This window comes from Carcharodon carcharias, chromosome 18, assembly GCF_017639515.1.
Source record: "Carcharodon carcharias isolate sCarCar2 chromosome 18, sCarCar2.pri, whole genome shotgun sequence".
Classification (NCBI taxonomy): domain Eukaryota; kingdom Metazoa; phylum Chordata; class Chondrichthyes; order Lamniformes; family Lamnidae; genus Carcharodon; species Carcharodon carcharias.
The window spans coordinates 73,528,915-73,554,004 of NC_054484.1; the positions used below are offsets into that span (position 1 = coordinate 73,528,915).

General features: G+C 41.7%; 1 protein-coding gene across 1 annotated transcript in view; it reads left to right on the top strand.

The window, feature by feature from the left end:
• The first annotated feature begins 1,874 nt into the window (after window positions 1-1,874).
• f5 (coagulation factor V) overlaps window positions 1,875-25,090 on the top strand; it is a 110,939-nt gene continuing 87,723 nt past the window's right edge. The window contains exons 1-5 of the mRNA XM_041210901.1: window positions 1,875-2,111; window positions 2,355-2,446; window positions 2,597-2,719; window positions 19,229-19,438; window positions 21,690-21,848. Coding sequence (XP_041066835.1) covers window positions 1,984-2,111; window positions 2,355-2,446; window positions 2,597-2,719; window positions 19,229-19,438; window positions 21,690-21,848 — 712 coding nt within the window. The 5' untranslated portion in view covers window positions 1,875-1,983. The remainder of the gene's footprint in view (window positions 2,112-2,354; window positions 2,447-2,596; window positions 2,720-19,228; window positions 19,439-21,689; window positions 21,849-25,090) is intronic.

The following is a 25,090-nucleotide window of genomic DNA, read 5'->3' on the forward strand; positions in this document are numbered from 1 at the left end:
AAGTGGAGGTGGTGTAATACCTGCCCTTTTATCTGTTCAGTCCTCACTATCCCTAAAACATTCCTTCCAGGTGAAGCAGTGAACTATGCGCACTTCTTTCAATCTAATGCACTGTATTTGCTGCTCAAAATGTGGTTTCCTATATACTGGGGAGATCAAATGCAGATTGGGTGACTGCAGAACACCTACATTCAGTCTACTAACCTGATCCCAAGCTTCTGGTCACTTATTTAATTGTCTGCCTTGCTCCCACGTTGACCTTTCTGTCTTCAGTCTCCTGCAGTGTTCCAGTGAAGGTCAATGCAAGCTCAAGGAACAGCACCTCATCTTCTGATTAAGCACTTTTCAGCCTTCTGCACTCAACATTGAGTTCAACAATTTCAGACAGTAGCCTTTGCACCCATGTTGTTTCCTATTTCTATGCTGGTTTTGGTTATATTCTCCCGTTTATCACTTTTTTAGCTTTTGGATGGCAGTTGTTCATCATTCTGCCATTTGCACCTTCTCTAGACATATATTTTGTTTCTTTACCTGTTGCACTACCACTCCATTTGGCCTTTCACCACTAATTCTTTTGCCATTTAACTTATTCTACCTTCTACCCTATCACAGACATTCCCTTTTGCTCTTTTTCTCACCCTCCTCCCTTTCATTTGCTTAAAACCTATTACATCCCTAACTTTTCCCAGTTCTGCAGAAATGCATCGACCTGAAACGTTAACTCTGTTCCTCTCTCCAAAGGTGCTGCAGGACCTTCTCCGTAATTCGAACATTTTTGATTTTATTCCATTACTATCTCATTTTTGCCTTGTATCATCTCTTTTGTCATTCCATCCACCCAATAGCAGACCTTCCCTTTCATTCCCCCGAACGCCCCTTCTCTGCCTCTGAACTTCGCTTAAAAGCATTCATATATTTGCATTTCAGATGAAAGGTCAGAAATAACTGTAAAACTTTTGTAAAGCCTGTCAAGTGGAGAGAGACAGACCGACAAACTCAGTTGAATTTACATTTACAAGCCAAAAGAATTTATGGCCAAAAATGTAACTCCCGAGCTCCCACAAAGCACATATCTGAAAAAGTGCTCCGCCAATTTGTGATATTCCATCCAATCACATCTATAGATAGCTGATCATGGGCTGAGCTTCCACGCTTTGATACACACTTCTGATGTGTACTGGCAGCAAAATGTTTGCCCTTATTTGCACAGCTGCAGTGGGTGAGTTAAACATTAATTGTTCTTGAATGAAAAATGCCTGAAACATGTGATTTAAGTTTTTTCCGTAATCTAAATAGGTAAACAATGTTGTTTCATCCAAATAAATATGCTGTCCTGTTATCTGCTTGGCGAGTCCAACTTTCCCAGGGACAAGACAAAGGAAAAGAGGATAAAAGCAAAATACAGCGGGTGCTTGAAATCTGAAACAAAAACAGAAAACACTGGGAAACACTCAGCGGGTCAGTCAACATTTGTGGAGAGAGAAACTGAGTTAACGAGAGGTCCATAACCTTTCATCCAATCTGGATAAAGGAAAGTTAGCTAATTTAAAATTACAGTTGAACTTGTAATTTATCAAACGTGTTTTTGACAACCGCACCTGAGATGTCCTAGCATTTTTTTTTAATTCGGCGGGGAGGTTCGCCCCGTTATTGCACTATTCCACGCGGTTTGTGCAGATGCTGCACCGAATCAGGAGGACCCATGCGGGAACTCAGCTCCTTCACAAGAGCGGTATCCCACGCAGTGGGTGACTCACCGGGCCAGTGTTTACCTAGAGGCTTGTGACGGGGTTTGCGCAGGTTGATGGCACGATATATCATTGAACGTTCCTCTACGGATGGATGGATAGATAGAATCTAACCCCCACCACCACCCCCCCACCCCAGGTCACCAGGGCCGGACAGCGCACGTCACATCCCAAATAAAACCGGGCAAGTTCGCGGACTTTGTAGAGAGGCATTTACAAGACAACGATTCAAAGCATGAATCACTGCTGCACTCTCCTGCTGTTCACTTCATGTGTAATAGGTGGCGGATTGACGGCGGTCAGGCTGCACCATTTGGCTGCTGTTGAAATCGAATGGGTTTATTCCAGGCATGGAGGAGAAAGGTACAAACGCACTTTTAAACAGCTGATTCTAGTGACGCGGATTTTTAAAATAATCCGTTTCTTTTCAGCCTCTATCAAAATGTTTATGTTTTTTTTTGGAAAACTTGTCAAAACGTATAAACCAGCAGTTTGAATTCACCCCCCCCCCCCCGCCAAACATTAACGCGTCAGTGTTTGTAGTGTTAATTAATTATTCGGCCCTTTTAAGATTACACTAATATTTCTGAAATGGTGTACTTTCAGTTCGTCTGCAACGGACACCTATTATAAGGTCGTATACAAGGAGTATCATGACCCTGATTTTACCATAGAAAAGGCTGGCCCAGACTGGAGAGGTAACTCATTTTCGTATAAAACCAAATCTAATACGAAACAAGCGACGCTCGTGTTGTTATTATTTTCCATGGTTGGTGAGAAGACGTTGATATTTTGGCTATGATTTGCTGTTGCAATCTTTCATTTTACTTTGTGGGGAATTGTTACAGGTCTCCTGGGTCCCACTCTGCGAGCAGAAGTAGGAGATACTTTAAAAATCCATTTCAAGAATAAGGCTGCTTATCCTTTCAACATTCGTCCACAAGGAATCATGAAGGGACAATCAGCTGACGGTAAGATTAGATTCAATCCTTGTGCAATAGGCTGAAATGTACAGGGCAATCAGACCCCACTCCAAGTTTATCACTGGCGACAAAGCACTGCGTTATTTTTCAAAAGATTGAACTTAATGATCTTTATTTATAGATTTCATTGTGAGGAATCTGCTTCTATCGGGCATGTAAATATGTGTTGTTTCAAAACAGTGACAGATCCTCCCAAGCTATTGTGTTAGGATCATTGATAGAAAAACCGGAATTTGAAAGCTATTATTTTTGTGTGCACCTAGCTGTTTTGGAATATGAAGCCAAGTGTAAGTTGATAATGGTGCAGTCATCTCTCAAAACGTCGATGTCCTTAATTTTCTCCCTTCCCATCCTTCCTGTCAACACCAACAACACCCCCCCCCCCCCCCCCCCCCACACACACACACACACACACAACGTGAGTCCCTGATTTTTTTTGTGTGTGCTATCAACTGGAGTTACGGAATGGTGACGAGGCTTACAAGCAGAGATAATGACACAATAGTCACTTGATCCATCTTATATTACTTACCAGCTTTACCATTTGGAAATAAAAATGTGTGAACACAGTCCACAGAGGTCAGTGGATTTATCACATGCCAGAGAAGTGTTATCTGCCCTTCAAGGAAGACAGCTGGAAGGACCACACTAGAATGGCATATTAGAGTCAGGTTCTTGTACTCTCTATTCAGCAGCTGTCCAGGAGATCTCGAAGACTGCCACTTACCTCAATAATTACCTACATTTGGTTTGGTTTCTACTGGATATATTTATGGGAAGGCACCTTTGTTCCCACACCTCTCAGATACAGCCAAATGTAACTTTGATTTTAGTGAGATGCATACCAAAAGCAAGGATGATATCTGATATCCCTTGCCTAGCACTTGGAAGGACCCACCAGTCAAAGACTCCTTTTAGTGATCTAAATAATGTATCCTCACAACCACTCCCCACTTCATAAGTAACTAGGAATATAAGAACAGGCAACGAAAGAAGGGAATTCATACATCTATGGTTGAATAGCCTTCTGGCACTTCCTGCTCAGGCTATGGTGTGAAAAATGGCTTCTTTGGTGAGGAATCAAAGGCCATGTGGCATCTTTCAATGAGGCTTCAAGAGACAAGAAAGGCAATTGTGGGAAAGATAAAAATAAGCAGATTTTAAAATTTCCAAGACATGTTCAGATAAATTAATTCCCTTTTCTGTTTCACTGTGTATCACGACTTATGCTCAATTGAAACGTTAAAGCTTTTGGAACCTTTCAAGTCGACATGATGTATATGTGTTGACAATTAATAATAAAGCTAAGAATACCAAAGTCCACACATAGGGTAGCCAATTATGTTGAACCATGAACCTGTAAACACTGCCAGTAGAATTGTGCAATTTGTGTATAATTGCCTTTATTCTATTTAAATACACATTTTTAAATGCAATGAAATTTAAGTGAAATAAATTTGATTCCCAGTAGAACTCAGTTGCAGAAACAAAAACAAAGATGGCAGGTAACTCTGTCAGGCAGAATCATTTTCAAATATACTAATCCCTTTCTGCAATACAATATCTGCTTTTGTTTTAAATTTTATTGAGTTTCACAAATAACAATTAAAGTGAACTTTTTTCCCCTTTCTTTTGGAAAATCTAGCCCATCATTGTTGGGGTAAACATCAGCAAAACCCTGGCCCACAAAAAACAATTTGTGCTAAGCAGTGCTTTGTTTGGGCCTCTGTGCTTTGATTTTGGTTGGTGGCTTTGATAGGTGTACCAGCACAGCTTTCAACATTTCAGTCAGTAGTCTGTGACAATGTAAGGTTGTCACTATTGGGAAAAAATATCCCAGCAGGATGCTTCATTGTCCTACTGCCAGGAATTTTAGCCCAGAAAGCCTCATCAGTGCAACTTTCCTCCCAATCCTCCCCATTATCAATGGTATCAACTTTTCCTTGGACTGCTTGCATTTCTTTTGAGAAGCAAAATGACTCTGATACAGCTGACTTCAGTTAGGCAGTTAGTGGAAATATACACTTGTAATTTAAATGGGTGTTCTCCTGACCTCCCATCATAATTTTGGTAGAACTCCACAAGAAGCAGTTTAACTTGATATTATCCCAGGGTTTTCACTGATCTTCCACCAAGGATACAGCAGATAATCTAGAAACCCCTGCATAAGTTAGGAAGGAAATTAAAAAGCAGAACCTCAAGAGCAATAATCTCAGGATTACTCCCAGTGTCATGTGTCAGTGAACACAAGAGTAGGAAGATCGAGCAGTTCAACACGTGGCAGGAGAAATGGAATAAGAGGGAGAGCTTTAGATTTCTGAAGAATTGGGACCAGTTCTGGGCAGGTGGGACTTGTGCAAGAAGGAGGGTTACACGTTAACAGGACTGGGACTAATGTCCTCATGGAGAAGTTTACTAGTGCCATTGGGGGAGGGTTTAAACTAGATTGCCAGGGGGAATGGGATCCTGGGGGAAGTTCAGAGTGCAGAGGAGATAAACTGGCAGTGGGAAGTAGTGAAGTATCAACTGATAATGAGGATATATCAGAGAGTAGCATCAAAGTAGATAAAATACTTGGAGAGTTTGATAGAATTAGAGTAGACAACAGTAAGTCATTAGATGGGGTCGGAATAAGCGGGAAAGTAAAAAAGCCTAAATCAGGGCTAATGTGCATGTATGCCAGTGCATGTGTAGTTAATAAATAGATAAAAACAAAAAACTGCGGATGCTGGAAATCCAAAACAAAAACAGAATTACCTGGAAAAACTCAGCAGGTCTGGCAGCATCGGCAGAGAAGAAAAGAGTTGACGTTTCGAGTCCTCATGGCCCTTCAACAGAACAACAGATTGACAAATGGAATTATAATATTATCTGCTTCTATCACTGCTTTTGCCTACAACCACACCACCCCCCCCTCCACTTCTCTCCCTCTCCCCCCACCCAACCCAACCACCTCCCCACCCCCCACCTTAAACCAGCTTATATTTCAACCCTTCCTGGGATTCACCTAGTTCTGTCGAAGGGTCATGAGGACTCGAAACGTCAACTCTTTTCTTCTCTGCCGATGCTGCCAGACCTGCTGAGTTTTTCCAGGTAATTCTGTTTTTGTTTTGGATTTCCAGCATCCGCAGTTTTTTGTTTTTATAATATTATTGCTATAACAGAGACCTGGCTCAAAGAAGGGCAGGACTGGGTGTTAAATATTCCTGGGTACAAGGTGTTTAGGAGGGACAGGAAAGGAAGAAAAGGGAGGGAAGAGCAGCAGTATTGGTATTACAGTACAGGAGAGAGAGGATGCCCCAGAAGGGTCAAGGACTGAATCCCTCTGGCAGAGATAAGGAATGGGAAAGGTGCAATATCATTGTTTTAGTTTATAGACCACCAACAAGTGGAAGGGAGAAACAAATTTGCAAAGAAATTAGAGAGGTGCAAGAGTAATCATAATGGGGGATTTCAGTTATCAAATATAGACTGGGATAGAAATAGCACAAAAGGACAAGAGGGGCGAGAGTTCCTGGGATGTGTTCAAGATAATTTTCTATGGCAGAGTGTTTCCAGTCCAACGAGAGGACATGCACTTTTGGACCTGGTTTTGGGGAATGAGTTCACCCAAGTGGATCAAATATTAGTGGGAGAGTCTCTGGGGGACAGTAACCATTAGGTTGACCATGGAAAAGGACAGAAAACAATCCAGAGCAGGGATAATTAATTGGGGGAAAGCCAACTTCGATGGGATGCAAATGCATCTAAGTCGAGTGAGTTGGAATTAAATGTTGGCAGAAAAAACAGTGGCTGAATAATGGGCCCCCTTCAAAGAAGAAGTATTGCAGGCACAGTCAAGGTATATTCCCTTGAAGGGGAAAGGTAGGATAAATTAATCTATAGCGCCATGAATGACAAGAGAGATAGAAGTGAAGATGAAAAGGAAGAAGTGTGCGTACAACAGATCTCAGGTAGAAAGTACAGTGGAGAATCAGGCTGAATACAGAAGGACCAGAGGGGAAGTGAAGAAACTAGTAAGGAAAGCAAGAAGAGAGCATGAAGAGAAGCTGGCAGTGAACATAAAAGGGAATCCCAAGATTTTCTATAAGCATATAAATAATAAAATGGCGGTAAAAGAAAGAGTAGTACCAATTAGGGACAAAGAAAGGGGTCTTGCACATGGAGGCTGGAGAAATAGCGTAGGTATTGAATGAGTTCTTTGCAACTGTCTTTACAAAGAAAGAACTTGCTACCCAGGCCGAGGTAAGAGAGGACGTAACTGATACCCTAGAAAACTTTACAATCGAGAGGAAGGAGGTGTTGGAAAGGCTATCTTTACTTAAAATAAATAAGATACCAGGATCGGATGAGATGCATCCAGGGGTTTTGAGGAAGTGAGAGTGGAAATTGCAGAGGCACTGGTGATAATCTTTCAGTCTTCCTTAGACAGAAGGGAGGTGCCAGAAGACTGGAGAATTGCAAATGTTACACCCTTGTTCAAAAAGGGATGCAAGGATAAAGCTGGCAACTACAGGCCAGTCAGTTTGGCCTCAGTGGTAGGGAAACTTCTGGAAACCATAGTATGGGATAAAATCAATAATCACTTAGACAAGTGCAGGATAATTAAGGAAAGCTAGCATGGATTCATCAAGGGAAAATCATGTTTAACTGACTTGCTAGAGTTTTTGGAGGAGGTAACAGAGAAGGTAGCTAAAGGAAACACTTGATGTGATGTATATGGATTTCCAAAAGGCATTTGATACAGAACCACACAACAGACTTGTGAGCAAACTTCTAGCTCATGGAGTAAAAGGGAAAGAAGGCACTTGGATAAGAAATTGACTGAGTGGCAGGAAACAGAGGGTAGTGATAAATGGTTGTTTTCTAGATTGGAGGAAGGTTTGTAGTGGAGTTCCTCAGGGGTCAGCGTTGGGACCCTTGCTCTTCCTGATATATATTAATGACCTAGACTGTGGTGTGCAGGATATGATTTCAAAATTTGCAGATGATATGAAGATTGGAAATGTCAACTGTGATGGGGATAGCCTTGAACTTCAAATGGTCATACACATCTTGGTGTATTGGGCAGAAAAGTGACAGATGAAGTTCAATGCAGAGAAGTGTGAGGTGATTCGTTTTGGCAGGAAAGATATGGTGAGACAGTATAAAATAAAGGGAGAGCCTCTAGAGGATGTGCAGGAGCAGAGGTGTACATGTACGTAGGGCATTGAAGATGACAGGGCATGTTGAGAGAGCAGTTAATAAAACATATAAGGCTGTAACCTCCGACCAGCGTCGGAAAATGCTGGCCCGCAGAAATTAGAAGAAATAAATATGTATTTACCAGGTCTTGAAAATTGCACAATTACTTCTGTTCACCGGAGCTGCTGGGGGCCTGCATTAAAAGAATTCTCGCAGGCCCTAGTGAAGTGTAGATCTGGCAAATTCAAGAAGGCCATGCCCCCTTTTTTTTTTACAGCACTTGCTGCGGTCAAGCAGGTAAGTTTAAAGGGCCAGGAAAATTGACAGGCCAGGGGGAAGGTAAGTGGCTAAGATAAGTAGATAGGATTTGTGGGTTGGGGGTGTGTAGGGGTGGTCTGGGGGCCTGAGGCCTTCTGCTCTGTAAAGAAATTGTGATACTGTGATAGAAATTCTAACCCGTGCGCGTTTGTAAGATCAATTACAAGGCACCAGTTGCGCAGAATTTGCCCTGACTCCCATTTCATTAATCATATTTTCATTCAGAACACAACATTTTCTCAATATCTCTCATTTCAGCAACTTTACTTTATGTAAGTATTACGGGTTTTGACTGATGAGATTTTCACATCTGTTGCACCAGCGAGTTTGCAACCCAGCGTGAAATGCAATCCTGGACTAATACCGGATTTAGAAATTTGGTCCAGTCATGTCTGATCAAGTTAGTTAATCCGATTGTGTTAATCCAAGTTTAGAAATAAATTAGTTAATGATGAAGTCTGAGTTTCAGTATTGCTGATTTGTAAAGATTTGTAGGAAAGGGGTGAACAAACAAATTCCACTCAAAGGACACAAGGTTTCACCACCCTCCCTTCCTCCCCCATTGTGATCCTAACTGGTACTTTTAGGCATTGGTTTGAATCCATTGCACAGTGGGTAGCACTGACCAATTTAATATTGTATGAATGTTATTCATTTATTTGTACACGTTCAATCATAAAATCTGTTGGATATTTCCATGTACTAAACACAGCACGAATGGCAGAACCCAGCCAATGCTAAAATTATTATAGATTCATCAACCAATAATCCAAGCAATCATCAACTACTTCATCATTGGCCTTCCCTCTATCATAAGGTCAGAAGTGGCGATGTTCGCTGATGATTGCACACTGTCCAGTTCTGTTCACAACTCCTCAGGTAATGAGATAGTCTGTGTCTCCATGCAGCAAAACCTGGATAGCATTCAGGTTTGGGCTGATAAGTAGCAAGTAACATCAGTGCTACACAGTGCCAGGCAATGATCATTTCCAAAAAGAGAGAGTCTAACCACCTTCCATGATGTTCAGCAGCATTACCCTCAGATTTCTCCACTATCAACAGCTGAGGGGTCACCATTGACCAGAAGCTTAACTGGACCAGCCACATAAAAACTGAGACTACAAGAGCAAGTGAGAGGTGGGATACTCTGCAGCATTTAACTCACATCATGACTCCTCAGATCCTTTCTACCATCTATAACACACAAATCAGGAGTGTGATGTAAGACTTGTTCATTTGCCTGGATGAGTGTAACTCCAACAATACTGAAGAAACTCAACACCATTCAGGACAAAGAAGTCTGCATAAATGGCGCCCCATCCACCATCTTAAATATTCACTCTTGACACCACCAACATATCACGGAAGCCTCGTGTGCCAACTACAAGATGCACTGCAGCAACTCACTAAGATTTTGACAACAGCATATCCCAAACTACAAAGTCTACTCCCTAGAAGGACAAGGGCAGCACGCACATGGGGGCACTCTCCCAGAACCACTCTCTCCGCACCCCCACCCCCTAGTCCACCCCAAACAACAACCCCCCCCCCCACCACCACCACACACCTGCCACCGACAGATTATTCTCCAGTTCATATTCCATCCTGATTAGGAAATATATTGTCATTACTTCATCGCCATTGGGTCAAATTCCTGGAATTCCCTCCCCATTAGCCTCGTGGATATACCCGCATCACATGGACTGCAGCCATTCAAGATGTCAGCTCACCACTTTACGATCCCAGCTGAGGTTACCCCCCTGGACAAGCCTGATCCCACACTGGAACTCAACTTGATAGATCCTAACTTTTAATTGTTTGTTTAGATATGTGGAGAGTGGTTACTGAACAGAGGCACAGGGGTCAGCTGATGAAATTTTAACAAAAGAATAAAACATTTATTCAACAAGAAAAGATGAACTATATTACAATACTCCTTCACCCATAACTATACATTTACAGATGTATACAGATTTGTAAGGATAACACAAGTAACAAAAGCTATCTTATACTCTAATGTACACGGTAATACACAGTCCATGTAAACCTATGGTCAGACACACCACACTCTGGAACCACCTCAAACACATGCTATGGATCTCTCCACAACTTTCCCCAGATGCTTGTCACACCATGAGCCAACCAGTCTCACTGAATTCCGTCCTTCACACAAGGGTTTCCAATCTCCACTCTCCAAAACTTCACCTTGGAATATTCTCCCAAACCGACGCTTTCTCTCAGATGCCTTCCGCAAGTGTCCACCTCCAGGGTTTCAAACTCTCCTGATATTCCTCTTTCTTGGGTCATCACATTCATTCAAGCTGTCTTCTACATACCCTGTCTCTCTGACTTAGCTGTCAACAGTCCGCCACTGCTTTTCCTGCCCATAGCAAAGAGTTACTGATTTTCAGTTGTTTCCTTGGACCTTCTTGCCTCTTGCAAGCTGTTCTTGCTTTAAATCTGCTGTCTGAAGCTTTTGTCTCTTTAAATCTGAAGCTTGGAGCCTTTCTCTCTGCCCCTCACTCTTAACTTCACTTAATAAGACCTTTTCCAGGGCACCTGTCATTCCCTTGACCAGAAAGTCTTCTTTGGACTTTCCCCTCTTCAACTCCCCTGGATTTTTGGGTATTTTCTTTAGCTTGGGACTGACTATCTGTCCCCTTTGCTCCAGTCTGTCCTGGCAGCAATTTTTAAAACCAACTGCACTCAAACAGCTTCCAAAACAACTGCTGTTTCTCCTCTTCTAGTGTGTCTGTGGGAGGGACCTGCCTCTCTGGGCTCCCTTGCTAGGCAACAGTCCAATCCTTCGACCCTTATATATTCACCTTCTCTTTAGGAGTGGTAAACTCTTCATTAGAAATGCAAGCACCTTTGCAAAGTGAGACTAAGACTTCATTTGACCTTTCCTAACACACATACTGAAATACAAATCAAACTTGAACTTTAAAGCTAAAACTCATTCCGAATACCCACAAATACTAATATAACTTACTTAAGCTATCTCGATTTCCTAACATAACCACTGCCAGCAATTAGGGATAAGCAATAGATGTTGACCTTGCCAATGGTCATATTATACTTCATTTTTTAATATTCATTCATGGGATCAGGTCATTGCATTCCTTTTAGACTTTTTAGCAGCTTGGTAGAACTGAATGACTTGCTAGGAGTGGCAGTTAAGAGTCAACCACATTGCTGCAGGTCTAGGCCATTCAAGTTTCCTTCCCAAAGGGCATTTGTGAACCAGATGGGTTTTTACAACAATGGTTTCATGGCCATCATTCAACTTTTAATTCCAGAATTTTATTGTATTCAAATTTCACCATCTGATGTGGTGGAACTTGAACCAGAATCCCCAGGGTATTACCCTGGATCTATTGGGTTACTAGTCCAGTGACAATACCACTACATCACTGCCACCTTTTCTATAGTGCAAGACCCATATCTGCTTTAAGGAATTTAAAGCTGACCAGTTGCCTTCACCACATTACCCTCTAGCCAGGGAAAATGGAGCATTTGTCCTACTATCTTCGGGCACAATTAATTAAAATCTTTCCAAGACCCTGTCTGCCTTCTCAGGTGGATGTAAAAGATCCCATGATGCTATTTCGAAGAATATCAGGGGCGTTATCCCTTGTGCCCTGGACAATATTTAACCTCCATTGATATCACACAAAAAAGATTATCTGGTCATTATCACACTGCTGTTTTGGGGAGTTTGCTGTGGCTGCTACATTCCCTACATTGCAACTGTGACTACACTTCAAAAGTACTTAATTGGCTGTGAAGCATTTTGAAACATCCGATGATGTTTCAGGTGCTATACAAATACAAATACAAATCTGTCTTTTTTATCTGAAGCAGATAACTTTTTAACATTGACAAGATGTTTAATATTAGTGTTAAGAAGTGTGTTTTCCCCAAAATTTGATACAAGGTTGACTGTCTGCTAACAACCAGTAAATATATTGGGAACTTCTCGAGCTTTAATCACAGCAGTTGCCATTATACTCTGAAGCTGAAATTTGCGAGACTGTCTTTTTCATCAGGTCTTACACATTGTGCCTAAATTTAAATTACAATTAACCAGAAGCTGCCAGATAAATACAAGAGCAGATTGGAGCCTAGGAATTCTGAGGCAAGTAACTCACTTCTTAATTCCACAAAGCCTGCTCCCCTCTACAAGGCACAAGTCAGGAGTGTGATGGAATAGTCTGCACTTGCCTGGATGAGTGCAGCTACAACAACACTCAAGAAACTTGACACCATCTAGGACAAGGCAGTCGGCTTGATCAACGCCCCATTTGCCAACTTAAACTTTCACTTCTTCCACCACTGATGCACAGTGCGGCAGTGTGTACTATGTTACGACTGGGTGAGGTGGGATGAACGGGCTCCCTTTTATTCAGCCCCCACAACTGGCTGCAATTTTTTTTCACACCATGCAAATTCCATGCAACATGTCAGGGCAGGTCTGCAGTGCAATCTATATAGGAACTTTCCAGAAAAGTGCTCAACTTACAATACCAGACATCAGGGACTGGTAGTAGCCATCTTTTGTCAGTGTCTTTTCTTGTATCTTTAAAAAAACACAGGACCTCTTTAAATAGTTCAATATGTTTCGTAAACTGGTGAAGTTATAAATGGACCTCACTTAACCACAATTTCCTGTTGTCGGGACAACTATAAACAAGATGCACTGCAGCAACTCACTAAGACTCCTTTAGTAGCACCTTCCAAACCCACAGCCTCTACCACCTAGAAGGAAAAGGGCAATAGATGTATGTAAAGACCACCCCTGCAAGTCATCGTCCAAGCCTCACATTGTCCTGACTTGGAACTATATCGCTGTTCCTTCAATGTCATAGGATCAAAATCCTAGAACTCCCTTCCTAACGATACTATGGCTATACCTGCAGTGGTACAAGAAGGTGGCTCACCACCACCTAGGCATTTAGGGATGGGCAACAAATGCTGGCGTTGCCAGCAATGCCCATTTCCCATGAAAAAATGAAAAACAACATGACACAAGTTGACACATCAAATTATAATGCTGAAAACTCAGTGCAGAGACACAATTTTAGAATATGTTGCTTATCTGCTGTGGTAGTTTTTAAATTTTCTATCAGTATATTTATGTTAAACAAATCCACTAGCATTTGAAATCATCATGTAGCTACAGGTATCATGTTGTTTCCTGGTAAATGTACAGACTTTCAGTGCAGTTGTTGTCTCCATGTATTACCATATTTAATTAATCTGTTGGTAGCACTGTGTTTGCAGATGTCCTGTGTCAATAACTCGGAAGCTATATTCATAGCTTTCTTAATGTTTAACATAACTGTATGTGTTAGAAAGGGGGCATATCAGCAAGAATCAATACATTTACCAAACTCTTACTTATTAATGACAAGATATTTTTGAACTTCTGCGGCATGTTGTCCACATAGATCTTCTGTGTAACTTCTGTTGAAAATATAAAGGTGCAGATATTGTGTGCAAATAATAGGTTTTGTCACAGCAGCATGGGAAACTGGTACTAATGGAAAATCTGATGGCCCATTCTCTGATCATATGGGAACACTGCCAAATTGTATAAACTGAGCTGCCTTGGTAAACAGGCCATTGATAACTTGCCTTACAGATTTCAAACATCAGTCTGGGAATGAAGAGGAATAAGTCTCCCTACCAAACTGAAAGTATGGTGCAATAACCCTGCCCACTCTACTCTACATATGAGACTTGGACTATGTATCAGCAACAGAAGCTCAACCAATTTCACTTGAGCTACTTTTGGAAGCTTCTGAAGATCAGATGGCAGGACACTGAGGTGCTGACCTGAGCTGGCATTCTAAGTATCCACACCATATTGAGACAGTCACAACTGAGTTGGGCTGGTCATGTAGCCAAAATGCCTGACACTTGCTTACCAAAGCAGGTCTTCTATGGAGAGCTTGAGTCTAGAGTGCTCTCTCATGGTGGCCAAAGGAGGCGCTACAAGGGCACTCTGAAGTCTCGATATTGACTTCAAGTCCTGTGAGAAGCTCATCAAGGATCATTGCATCTGGCACAACAAAATAAAAAATAGGCGTGCAGCCTCCTTAAAAAGGAAACACATATCAGAGGCAGGGATAAAACAGAAGGAGAGAAAATCCTAAGCCAGCAACTTGTCCAAAACTCAGTTGCCTGTGGTTCCTTATCCTGTTTGCAGCAGAATCTTCCATGCGGAGGTCAGCCTTAGCAGTCACCTGCATGCCCACTGGAACTCAGACTAGCACCCAAGATAATGGACATGGTCATCTTCGCTTTGAAGGAAGAACAAGAAAAAAGGCTTTCTAGAGAAATGTACTGTGAGCTGATTGATCTGGTAAAAAGGCCTCTGTAGTTCTCTGGAATTAGCAAATGGCATATAAATTCAGAGCTGCGTTTGCTTTCTCTGCAGCAGTCAGAGCTGCCCATATTGTGGATCTTGGTTCTAGACCTGGCTACAACAGAGCTCCTCTAGCTTCATGTCTGAAGTGTAGGTTTCTGAGACACAGCCCTCAATATTAACCCCCAACACCCCCCAACCAACACCACCCCTAGACAGACAAGAGAGGTGAGGGAGAGTTAAATTAAGGATGGGCAAGGTGTTGGATATCAATTAGACCCTTAACAAATTCAAATCAATTTCTCACAATGCAGTGCTTCCTAGTAAATATCAGGGTCACAGCTTCTGTGAATAGACTTGAGAGTGCACTTTCTGCAGATATCCTCCTGGATGGGTACCATCATGATTCTTTGGCTCTCTTCTGAAGGTGCTGGTTTCCCTTGCTCATCTTCCTCTCTGTATGCTCTCTCTGGCTCACACTGTAATCTGTACATTTGTAATATGACCTCAGAATGCATGCACCCTGGTTCATTTCTGATCTTGATTAATTAAATCTTTTTTATCTGCTTACCATAAGAATAAAACCTTATGAAAGGAATCTTTTGAACAATATTGTAAAATTGTTTTTTTTTCCAATTACTAGAGGCTTTTGACTTTGCAGACCATTGTGATACCTCCTTTGGAACTTGTTTGCAAACTAAACTAACCTTTGGAATGGTTGAGAAATGCTCTCCCACTAACTGTTCTTAATTGAAATGTCTACCAAACTTAAGCCTCACAGTTTCTGATTTTCCTGTTTGATTAACACAGCATGTAGTTTTCATTAGACTTCATGAGTACTGTATTCAGCAATTCTAATTTGGGTCATGACCAACAAGGTAAGGTCTAAAATGCACATTCTTGAATGTGGGACTGGGAAGAGCAGGGGCAATTGTCGACACTGTCTCCCCTATCCCCACAAAAGCCACCGCTATCTCTTGATATAATTTAACATCACATCAGTCTAATCTTGAATCTTTCTTTACCAGAGAGCTGCCAGCTATTGTCCACAGCTCACTACCTTGATGGAATTGATCCCCTGGGTCCAATATCAGATGTGTCTTGGAGTTCATCCTTTAGGTGCTGGGGTGGATCCCTGCATCCTCCATTGGCTCAAAAATGGGCATGTCCAAATTTCCAGATGTTGATGTCTTTTTGTTATATTGGCTTATCAACCACCAGAGATAATTTAGCTTTTGTTTTGCCAAATGTTCAGTTTGCATTGCTGTCATAGTATTACTAAGAAAATAACTTGTTGCTGGTAGAACACTTGAAAACATAGTGAATGGTTTCAGTCAGTGATTGGTTCATGGAAACCAGATCAATGCTGGGTTTATGCTGAGTTAGCTAATCTTATGTGAGCAACAACTAGCCTCAGTATACTTGAGTTAGGAAGAGGAAAGTCAGTCAGGGCTCTGATTGGTGATTACTATCCCAACCATCTGCTGGAAGTACTTATGTGTGAATGGTGGATGAGCAATATTGGGCAGTTAAGGGCCTACTGATAGTCATTATCAAGGTATTTGCATACAACTACTTAGGGGGAGGTATTGAAGGGCACTGCTCTAATTATGCCCTCTTGCCCATCCCCGATTTTCACCTCCCACCAGGGATGGCCATGCCTTCAGCTGCATAGCTCCAAGCTCTGGAACTCCCTTCCTAATCTTCTCCGCCTCTCACTTCTCCTTTAAAGACACCCCTTAAAGTCTACCTCTTTATCCAACTTTTGGTCACTGCCCCTAATATCTGCTTATGTGGTTTACTTGAATTTTGTTTGATTATGTTCCTGTGAAGTACATTTGAAAGTTTTAATATATTAAAAGCACTATTATTATTGTGATACTATGTCCTAGGACAGAGTCAATGTTTTCAGGATAGGAGAGGCTGAGGAAAAAGATGTTAGATATTCATTAAATTAATATCTTTATTGATGAAATCATTACCTAATGGTGCTTCATCATGTATTATGAACTTCACATTGTGTCAGCCATTAGATACAAGATCACTGCTTTTGAGCTGAATTTGAAAAAATATTCAAATAGATAGAATAGTACATCTTCCTTTTTTAAATAAAGGTTTGAGATACCATCCTAGATTCTCAAAGCAGGTACAAGCTCTTGATACTTGAGCAGATACTTGATACAAGATACTTGAGCAGTGTCAGAAGAGCACCTAAAATGGGAGCAAAATCAGATTCAGCTGCGGGATGCACAGCCTGGTCTGTCTGGTATCTTTCTGTTGTTCATTCCTCCTCCAAACATAAATACAAGGGGATTTCCACTGGAAAACTCATGGTGGTACTTGACTGTGGTTGGGGCAATATAGCTCTGACCCAACTGTGGCTGCAAAATTACCTTAATGGATAAATAAGAACAAGAAGAATCATGGTTAAAAAGGTGTGAAGCCTCCTATCAGTCTTCAGACAGGGCTCATTGAAAGCATATCTTTCAATAGCTAAATCCCTAGCAATCCTGGACGTCCAAATTACACAGTTGGGTGGATTATTCAGCAAAAACCTGACAGCAACATCAGCAGTATGTCATGTGAAGCTCATTTACATATCGAAGCTGTGGAACTGGAAACTGGTGACTGAAGGAAATGCCACCAGAAAATTGGATGCAACATACAAGCAGATAGCTGTCATAACAGATGCTGACCTTAATTGATAGTCAGTTTCATTCAATTTACCCATTTTGTTTTTAGTGAAGCCGAGTGGAAAATTTAAATTGTTAAGTTTAAGGATGTAACTGATAGTTTTCAACTTACAATATCGTACGAGCCAGGACTGTTGTGTATGTGGACAACAATATACACTCATGCAAATTTATATAGGAAAAGCTGTGCATGGACTCGTCAGCAGAGATATAGTTTGTAAATTCATCTTCATGGCCACCCCATTGACCTTACCATCTCACATGGTCTTGCTAGTCCTATTGTATCAATCACAGATAAAGCCATCTCTGACCACTGCTTTGTATCACTCTCCAGCCACATCCTCCTTCCACATCCCAACCCTTCTGTATTCATTCCTGGAAAAAACAATCCCCAATTCACTTTCAACTCCGCTTTCAAAATACCAGTTGTCTAGCCTTTGGCCCTCAGCTCACCACAACATTCTGTAGCTACCAATTTGCTCAAACACATCCTCCCCTCCATCTTTGATTCTCCAGTCCTCGATAAAACCATTAGTCTCTCTCACTCCAGCCACTCCTCCTGGTATGGCCCTCATCTTCACTCCCTGAAGTCCAAGGTCTGCAGACTTGAAGGGATCTGGTGGACAACTGGTTTAGCAACTCTGCCATCAGATCTAGCTATCAGGTGCTGCTCTCAGTTACTAAAGCTGCTCACTATTCCAGGATCATCCTGGATTGCAAAGATAGTCCTAGCCTCTATACTGTAGTGCAAACTGAATCTTAAACCCCTCTCTCCGCACTCCGAAACTAAGTGTGAGGAGAACATATACTTCATTGTCACTAAGATTGAGACCATCCGATTAGCTGCCTCTATCTTGTCCCTCCCTTCCACTTTTCCCACTTGGCCAAACTTCCTCTAATGTTCCTAGTCCTAGACCTGAACTCATACCTTTCTCTCATCTTTTTCCTGCCTCCCCTCATGTCCTCTCCAAGCTCATTGTGAGATCTCCCCCCAACCACAGCACTTCCTGGTCCCTATGTTATCCAATATGGTTAATCGTGTTCTCTCTTCAGGTGTTGCATCTCTCTCTTTTAAAATTGCCATCATTATCCATGTCCTCCAAAAGTCAACCCTCAACCTCACTTCACCATCTTTGCAAATTTGTCCCATTTCCAACCTCCCTTACCTCTTCAAAGTCCTTGATTGAATGTGTTGCCGCCTCCCAAATTCATGCCCATCTTTCCTGAAACTCCATTTTTAAATCCCTCCAATCAGGTTTCTGCCTCTGCCACAGTACCAAAACAGTTCATATCAAGGGCAAAAATGACATCCTATGTGATTGTGACAAAGGTACACTTTCCCTCCGAGATATCTGCACTTATCCAATTCTGGCCTCTTGAGCATCCCCAATTTTAATCGTTGTACCACTGGTGGCTGTGCCTTCAGTTACCCATGCCCTAAGCTTTGGAATTCCCTCCCTAAACCTTTCTACCTCACTTTCTTTCTTTAATACACTTGTTAAAACCTTTTGGTCAGCTGATCTAATATCTCCTTATGTGGTTTAGTGTCATATTTTGCTTCATATTGCTCCTGTGAAGTGTCTTGGGATGTTTTATTCAGTTAAAGGTGTGATATGAATATGTTGTTATATGTATAGAATGTCCATTAACTAGATAATGGATATAATGTAATAGCAGGTGTTAAATTTAAAGACAATAGTTTGATTATTCATGAATTTCCTTACATTGTGTTGGCTGAGAACTAAAACTGAAAAAGTGGGGGAATCACACCCAGCTCTCTCTGCTCCATGATGTCTCAAAAAAATCTGCCACTTTCCAAATGTAACCATTTAATGTGATTTTTAAATACCTTTCAAAATGCTTACATCAAATTCTATCATAATCATTTTTACAGCAGAGAAAGCATTGACATTGATGTTTGATTTTGTTTAGGATTCTTCCATGAAAACAGATTATTATTTAAAGACAGAAAAGAACCCATTGTACCTTCCCAAGAACATACCTATACATGGAAGATCACAGAAGAAATGGGACCAACAATATTTGATCCTCAGTGCCTTACCTACATCTATTCTTCTGATATTGACGTAGTGAAAGATTTCCACACAGGGTTGATTGGAACTCTACTCATCTGTAAACCTGGTAATTCATTTCTTTTCCTCTTTTTGTACTTCTGTTGAACCCCTTTGGCATGCATTCCTGGATCCATGCTATCCTGTCAGTTTGATGGACAGGACAGTTCAGTTTGCTAGTCCTCTGATTACTTAACAGTCATTATTCCCAACACAGGTTACTTGGGGAACTCCAAGAGGGAATACCAGCGGAGGTGTCTAACATGCCTGTGGCTCTTGTGCTTAAAAGTCTTTTAACGACAACAAACTGTAAACATGCTATAGTGCTTTACAGAGGCACAAAGGAAAGAAAATAGATAGCAAGAGGAGGAGATATTGGGGGAAATGATGAAAAACTTAGAGAGGTGATTTATTTTTATACCAGTCTTAAACAAGGTGAGGAGGGAAACATATTATAGAGCATGAAGCATTGGTGGCTGAAGGAAATCAATAGATGGGGAGAGGGAAGATGAACAAGACACAAAAACCAGAAGAATGAAGGGTTTTTGTTGGGGCATGGGGTGGTGGGCAGGAGGTTGTTGTAGTGGAAGAGACTAGAGGTTAGCACAGCCGTGGAGTGATTTCAACATGAGGATCTGAATTCCAAATTTATGTCAATGGGAAACAGAGGGCACAAGAATAGGCAGACTCTACAGTGAGAAGCAAGCTACCCATCTTACTGATTTCTAAGTAAATACCTGCTTTCTTAAAAGCATTATTTAAACCCTCTTTTACTTGCAGCATTTTTGAATTTTGAGTATTATATGGAAGTATAATTTAGATGTCAGGGGGAAGGGAGTCTCTGATTACTAACACATTTTGTAAATGGATCCTTCAGCCAAACAAGATTGAGAACCAATGACTTAACCACTGTGCTCCATATCTGGCTTTGATGTAAGTATAGTGTTTAGTTGACAGTGTCAATAACTGCAGAAGATTCAAGGAAAACAATGAGGGCTAATGCACCATGGTCAGTGCCACATATAGATCACCACTGTTATTTAGTTTGGGATGTTTTGGTGCCAAGGGAGGAATGATAAAACATGATAAAAGATAAGAGGTTTAGTCCTGTCAGAATGTGGCATGTCAGAATGATGAAACTAGATTGAAGAGTTTTTGTGCGGGTTACAAGACCTAAAGAGGCATCCTGCCCAGATAGGCTTCACAACTCCTCTTCCCTAATACTTATAGCTTTGTCTCAGCCACTAATCTCAAATTGGTTGTGTCTACCATTTTTTATACCCCTCACTAGGCCTTGGTCCTCACCCTTGCATTATATATTGCTTTATCCTGTAGAAAGAGAGGGTGAGAGTTAGCTTTTCAACAGCAAATGCCTAAGTAGAAATATGTAAGGCTTGTGAATATAATGCATGTAGTGAGAGATGGAGAAGTAAATTGGAATGAGGATGGGGAGTTGATGAATGTAAAGCTAATTGTGTAGACTATGAAATGGAAGGATTGCAGATGTAAATGCTAGGATGTGAGAACAGAATGGTGTCAGTGTATGATTTAAGAAGAGGAAGAGGTGAATATCTTTGGAATGAGAATTTTTAGTGTGCCCTTGTGATGGGATGCTGAAGGGTGTGATGAAGGGAAGGGAATTGTTGAGATTGCTGAGAGAGGAGGTGAATGAACTATTATCAGAAGGTATTAGAGAGAGAGAGAGAGAGACAAAGGCCTTCAATCATGCTTGCTGCTCTTGTGAGGTCATTGAACTTCTTCCGACACTGAGGCCAAACCCTGTCAGCCACCACGGAGTCATACAGATTTGAAATGTTAATTCTGTTTCTCTTTCCATAGATGTTGCCCGTCCTGCTGAGTTTTTCCAGCATTTTCTGTTTTTATTTCAGATTTCCAGCATCCACAGTGTTTTGCTTTTATCTCCCTAGGCCTGTAGGATAGTGGCCATAAGGCTGCTTCTCCTGGTGCTGGGGGATGGTCTCTCTCTCCTTGCCCAGACATCCCCCACTGGAAATAGTGTGCACAAAGTTGGCAAGTTGCCTGTTTCCTGGTATAATCAGATGGATAGCGGATCAATCAAAATTGAGATTCAGTCTAGGAGTTCAAAGTGTCTGGGCCTTATGCTGATGACATCAGGGTAGATTCTTGTGCACCTAGCCTTCCTCCATTTGCCTGATTCATGGCCTGAGTTAAAATTAAAATGAAGTTATTGGAGGTGAGAACTACTTTAACTAGGAACAGAAGAACAAATCAAATGAAGTGTAAATGGTACCAAGTATTTAATCAATCCCAGTAACAAGTTCCTTTTTCTTTTTGTGTAGGAAGCTTATCACAGAATGGAAAGCAAAAATACTTCAATGAAGAATTTTTTTTGCTGTTTTCCATTTTTGATGAAAGCGAGAGCTGGAATTATGAGAATAAAGTAAAGACTCCAATCAAAATGTATTCCATCAATGGATTTACAAATGGCACTTTACCAGGTATACGCTACAAAGGGATTATCATAGGACTGACAGAAGATTGAAATGCAGCCGCAACAGATCTCAGTACTTGGCATAAAGGTAGAGGTTTAGCTGAAATTACTGGAACTCTCAAAGTGCTGCTTCAGGTACAAATGTAACAGTGGCCTGGCAGCCTGCCTATAATGTCTCAGGAGGTGAACTTTGAAATGGACCACCATTGTGCAGATCATGGATTCATTTAGCTTTGGACTATACTGAGTCCAAGAGCTAAAGGAGGTTTTCAATTTGTCCTTCTCAAACAGAACAATATTATTGCACCCGATGTTGTTCTGGGTAAGTACACTAAAATTTCTGTGGGGTTCTCCTGATCTACTACCATGACATCAGCAGATATTGGGCTAGATTTTACAGGGGTGCATGCTGCTTTTCACCCCACCCCGGAAGTCCGTTCCAAACCAACAGGCTTTAAAAGGGCTGCCCTGCAATGATAAAACACTTCGGATGACCTAAACAAGCAGAGAGTGAAACTTCCAACCCTCTGTGGGAGGAAGTCCCGCCCTTGAGAGCTGCCAGTCAATCTGATTGACTGGCAGTCCTAGCAGTCATAGCAGTGCCAGAATCAGTAGTGGGCACTGCTGGGACTGCAAGAAGGCCCACAGAGATCAAAACTGGACACTGAACCCAGGTAAGTCTCGGGCTTTTAGGGTGGGGAGGGAATTGGACACCATAGGGAAGGGGGTGGGAGGGACAGGTTTTAGAGGCCAGGCAAGGAGGTGCAGAGGAGGAATAGCATCTTGGGGGAGATGCCCCAATGCACTCTGAGCATACCCTCCCCCCCACCCCCAATTTGATGTACCCTTTTCCTTCCCGTCTTTTCACCAAAGTTGTTAAAAAAAACAGCCTTCCCACTCTTGTCCACCTGCCACTGCTCAGTGTATTATGGCAGTGGAGGTGGATTGATGGCCTTCAGTGGGCAATAATTGGCCACTTAAGGCTCTCAACAGGCCTAAGGGTGAATGAGCTAGTAGGCACCTTACCCACCACTCAGACAGAATTTTGGCGTAGGCCAGAAAATGCTGCGAACTATTCAAATGTCCGTTGACTTCGGCAGGACCAATATATCCCGCCAGCAGATGAGGCAGGAAATTCCCAGCCCTCACGTTATGGGGACCTGATTGGGGGTGGGTGGGTGGGAAGGTGGTGGGCTAGCCACCCAACATATTTTACATGTCCCCAGCCAGAAATATGTCCACGTGTCCAACAGGGCAATGACAGTGGTGGGAGGGGTGGTGTGGTGGGGGGGGTCATAAAATCCAGCCCAAAAATCCAGCCCAAGGTCTAAATTACCATTTATGGGCTTTCTCCATGGTTTCCACCGATCCTGCTATAAATATAGCAAGAGATGAGGGGAACAGTCCCCAGTGGAAATTCCAGGTGACCATGTGATATAATCGCTTTCTGGGGGAAAAAAATATCTGTTCTCTTATGTGAAGCAGCAAATACACAACCTGTAAGCAGTCCCTGGCTGGTTGATTAGATCCTCAGGCTTAAGATATATGTTAATATATGTAAGATTGGCATTGCAGGAAGAGGTGGGGACCATCTAGAACTAATTTTCACTTTGAAAAGCCAGCCAGGTGCACAATGGGGTGAATTGTCATCTTAACACTTGGCTGATTTCCCACTTACTTTAGAAGCTGACAAATTTTTATTTGTAGTTCTTCTGTTTATTTTTCTTCCTCTCCCTCCCTCAATTTTCTCACCTACATAAGATATACAGAAAATTCCAAATTCAATTCCTAAATTACGCTGATTTAGCTAATCACAGCTAAAACCCAAAACGGGGCACTTCAAATGGTCTCAGTGTCCCAGGTTAGAAAATGGGAAAGAAATGGCCAAAGTTTACCTGCCAATTTTTATTGGCTTCTGCTGAAAGATGCATTGTCAAATCATCAAAGACCAATTTGACCCTCTCACTGTCTGAGTTTACAGATGGTGAATATCTGAAGCAGGCACTGGAGAACTGCTGGCGCTACAGGAGTTATAATCCAGCAGAAGTCAGTGCATTTCTCTGTGCTTAAGTAGAGTAGGTGAGAAAATTGAGGGAGGGAGTGGAAGAAAAAGAAGCAGAAGAACTACAAATAAAAATTTGTCAGCTTCTAAAGTATGTGGGAAATCAGCCAAGTGTTAAGATGACAATTCCCCCCATTGTGCACCTGGCTGGCTTTTCAAAGTGAAAATTAGTTCTAGATGGTCCCCACCTCCTCCTGCAATACCAATCTTACATATATTAACATATTTCGTAAGCCTGAGGATCTAATCAACCAGCCAGGGACTGCTTACAGGTTGTGCATTTGCTGCTTCACAAAGAGAACAGACATTTTTTTTCCCCCAGAAAGCGATTATAAATGCCATTCTAAATTGTCACAATTGTCATTATAAATATATAAATACATTTTCCAAGGCACACTCCCAGCATAGTGGAGGTGGAGGAAAATTGGGGACAACGGTGAAATTCAGGGTGTCCACTCTGAAAATTCACAATTGCTCATTTTCTAGGACATGGAGCTTATTATCAATGGAGACTAGTGGGTTTCTGGAATTTCCACAGCTGCTGCCTTTTCTCTGCTTAGTGATCTGGACACTAGGAATGACCCCTTCTCTCCTCTAGGTCATTGTATGGGTAGGCATGGAACCTAATGATACCTCCAGGTTTTGAAATAAACTTTCACTAGGGATTGTGCCTCTTGCCCGCTAGTTACAGTGGAAGATGGGGACAACCACTACCAAAGTTTCATGCCTCTTTATTTCATTACCCAGAATTCTGAGAAGCAGGGTTCTATGTTGACCATGTGCATCCTTGCCGAGAAAGCTAGCAACAGTTTATTCCCAATTGACAGATCAGCTGTTCTTGCCACAAAACTTATCCCAGTATCACTGACATGTATTTGTGCCTCTGCTGCAAGAGTGACAAAAACTTTCTGTCAGCACTTGACAGGCTTAGCTTTGAGATCAGCAATTAGATTCACCATGAACGATGCACTAATGTGCATTTCAAAAAGGAATTGCATATTAAGTCTCAACACTGCTCAATGTTGCTGCAATTGACTACTTATCCCAACCTTTGACAGAAAGGCAATGTCCGATGATGATGGGTGTCAGTCCAGAACTAAGATACCATAAAAAGAAGATATATATAATGAGAGAGACTATCCCATTCCCAGGAATCTTCAATATCTCTTGAAAAAATTATGTAAAAT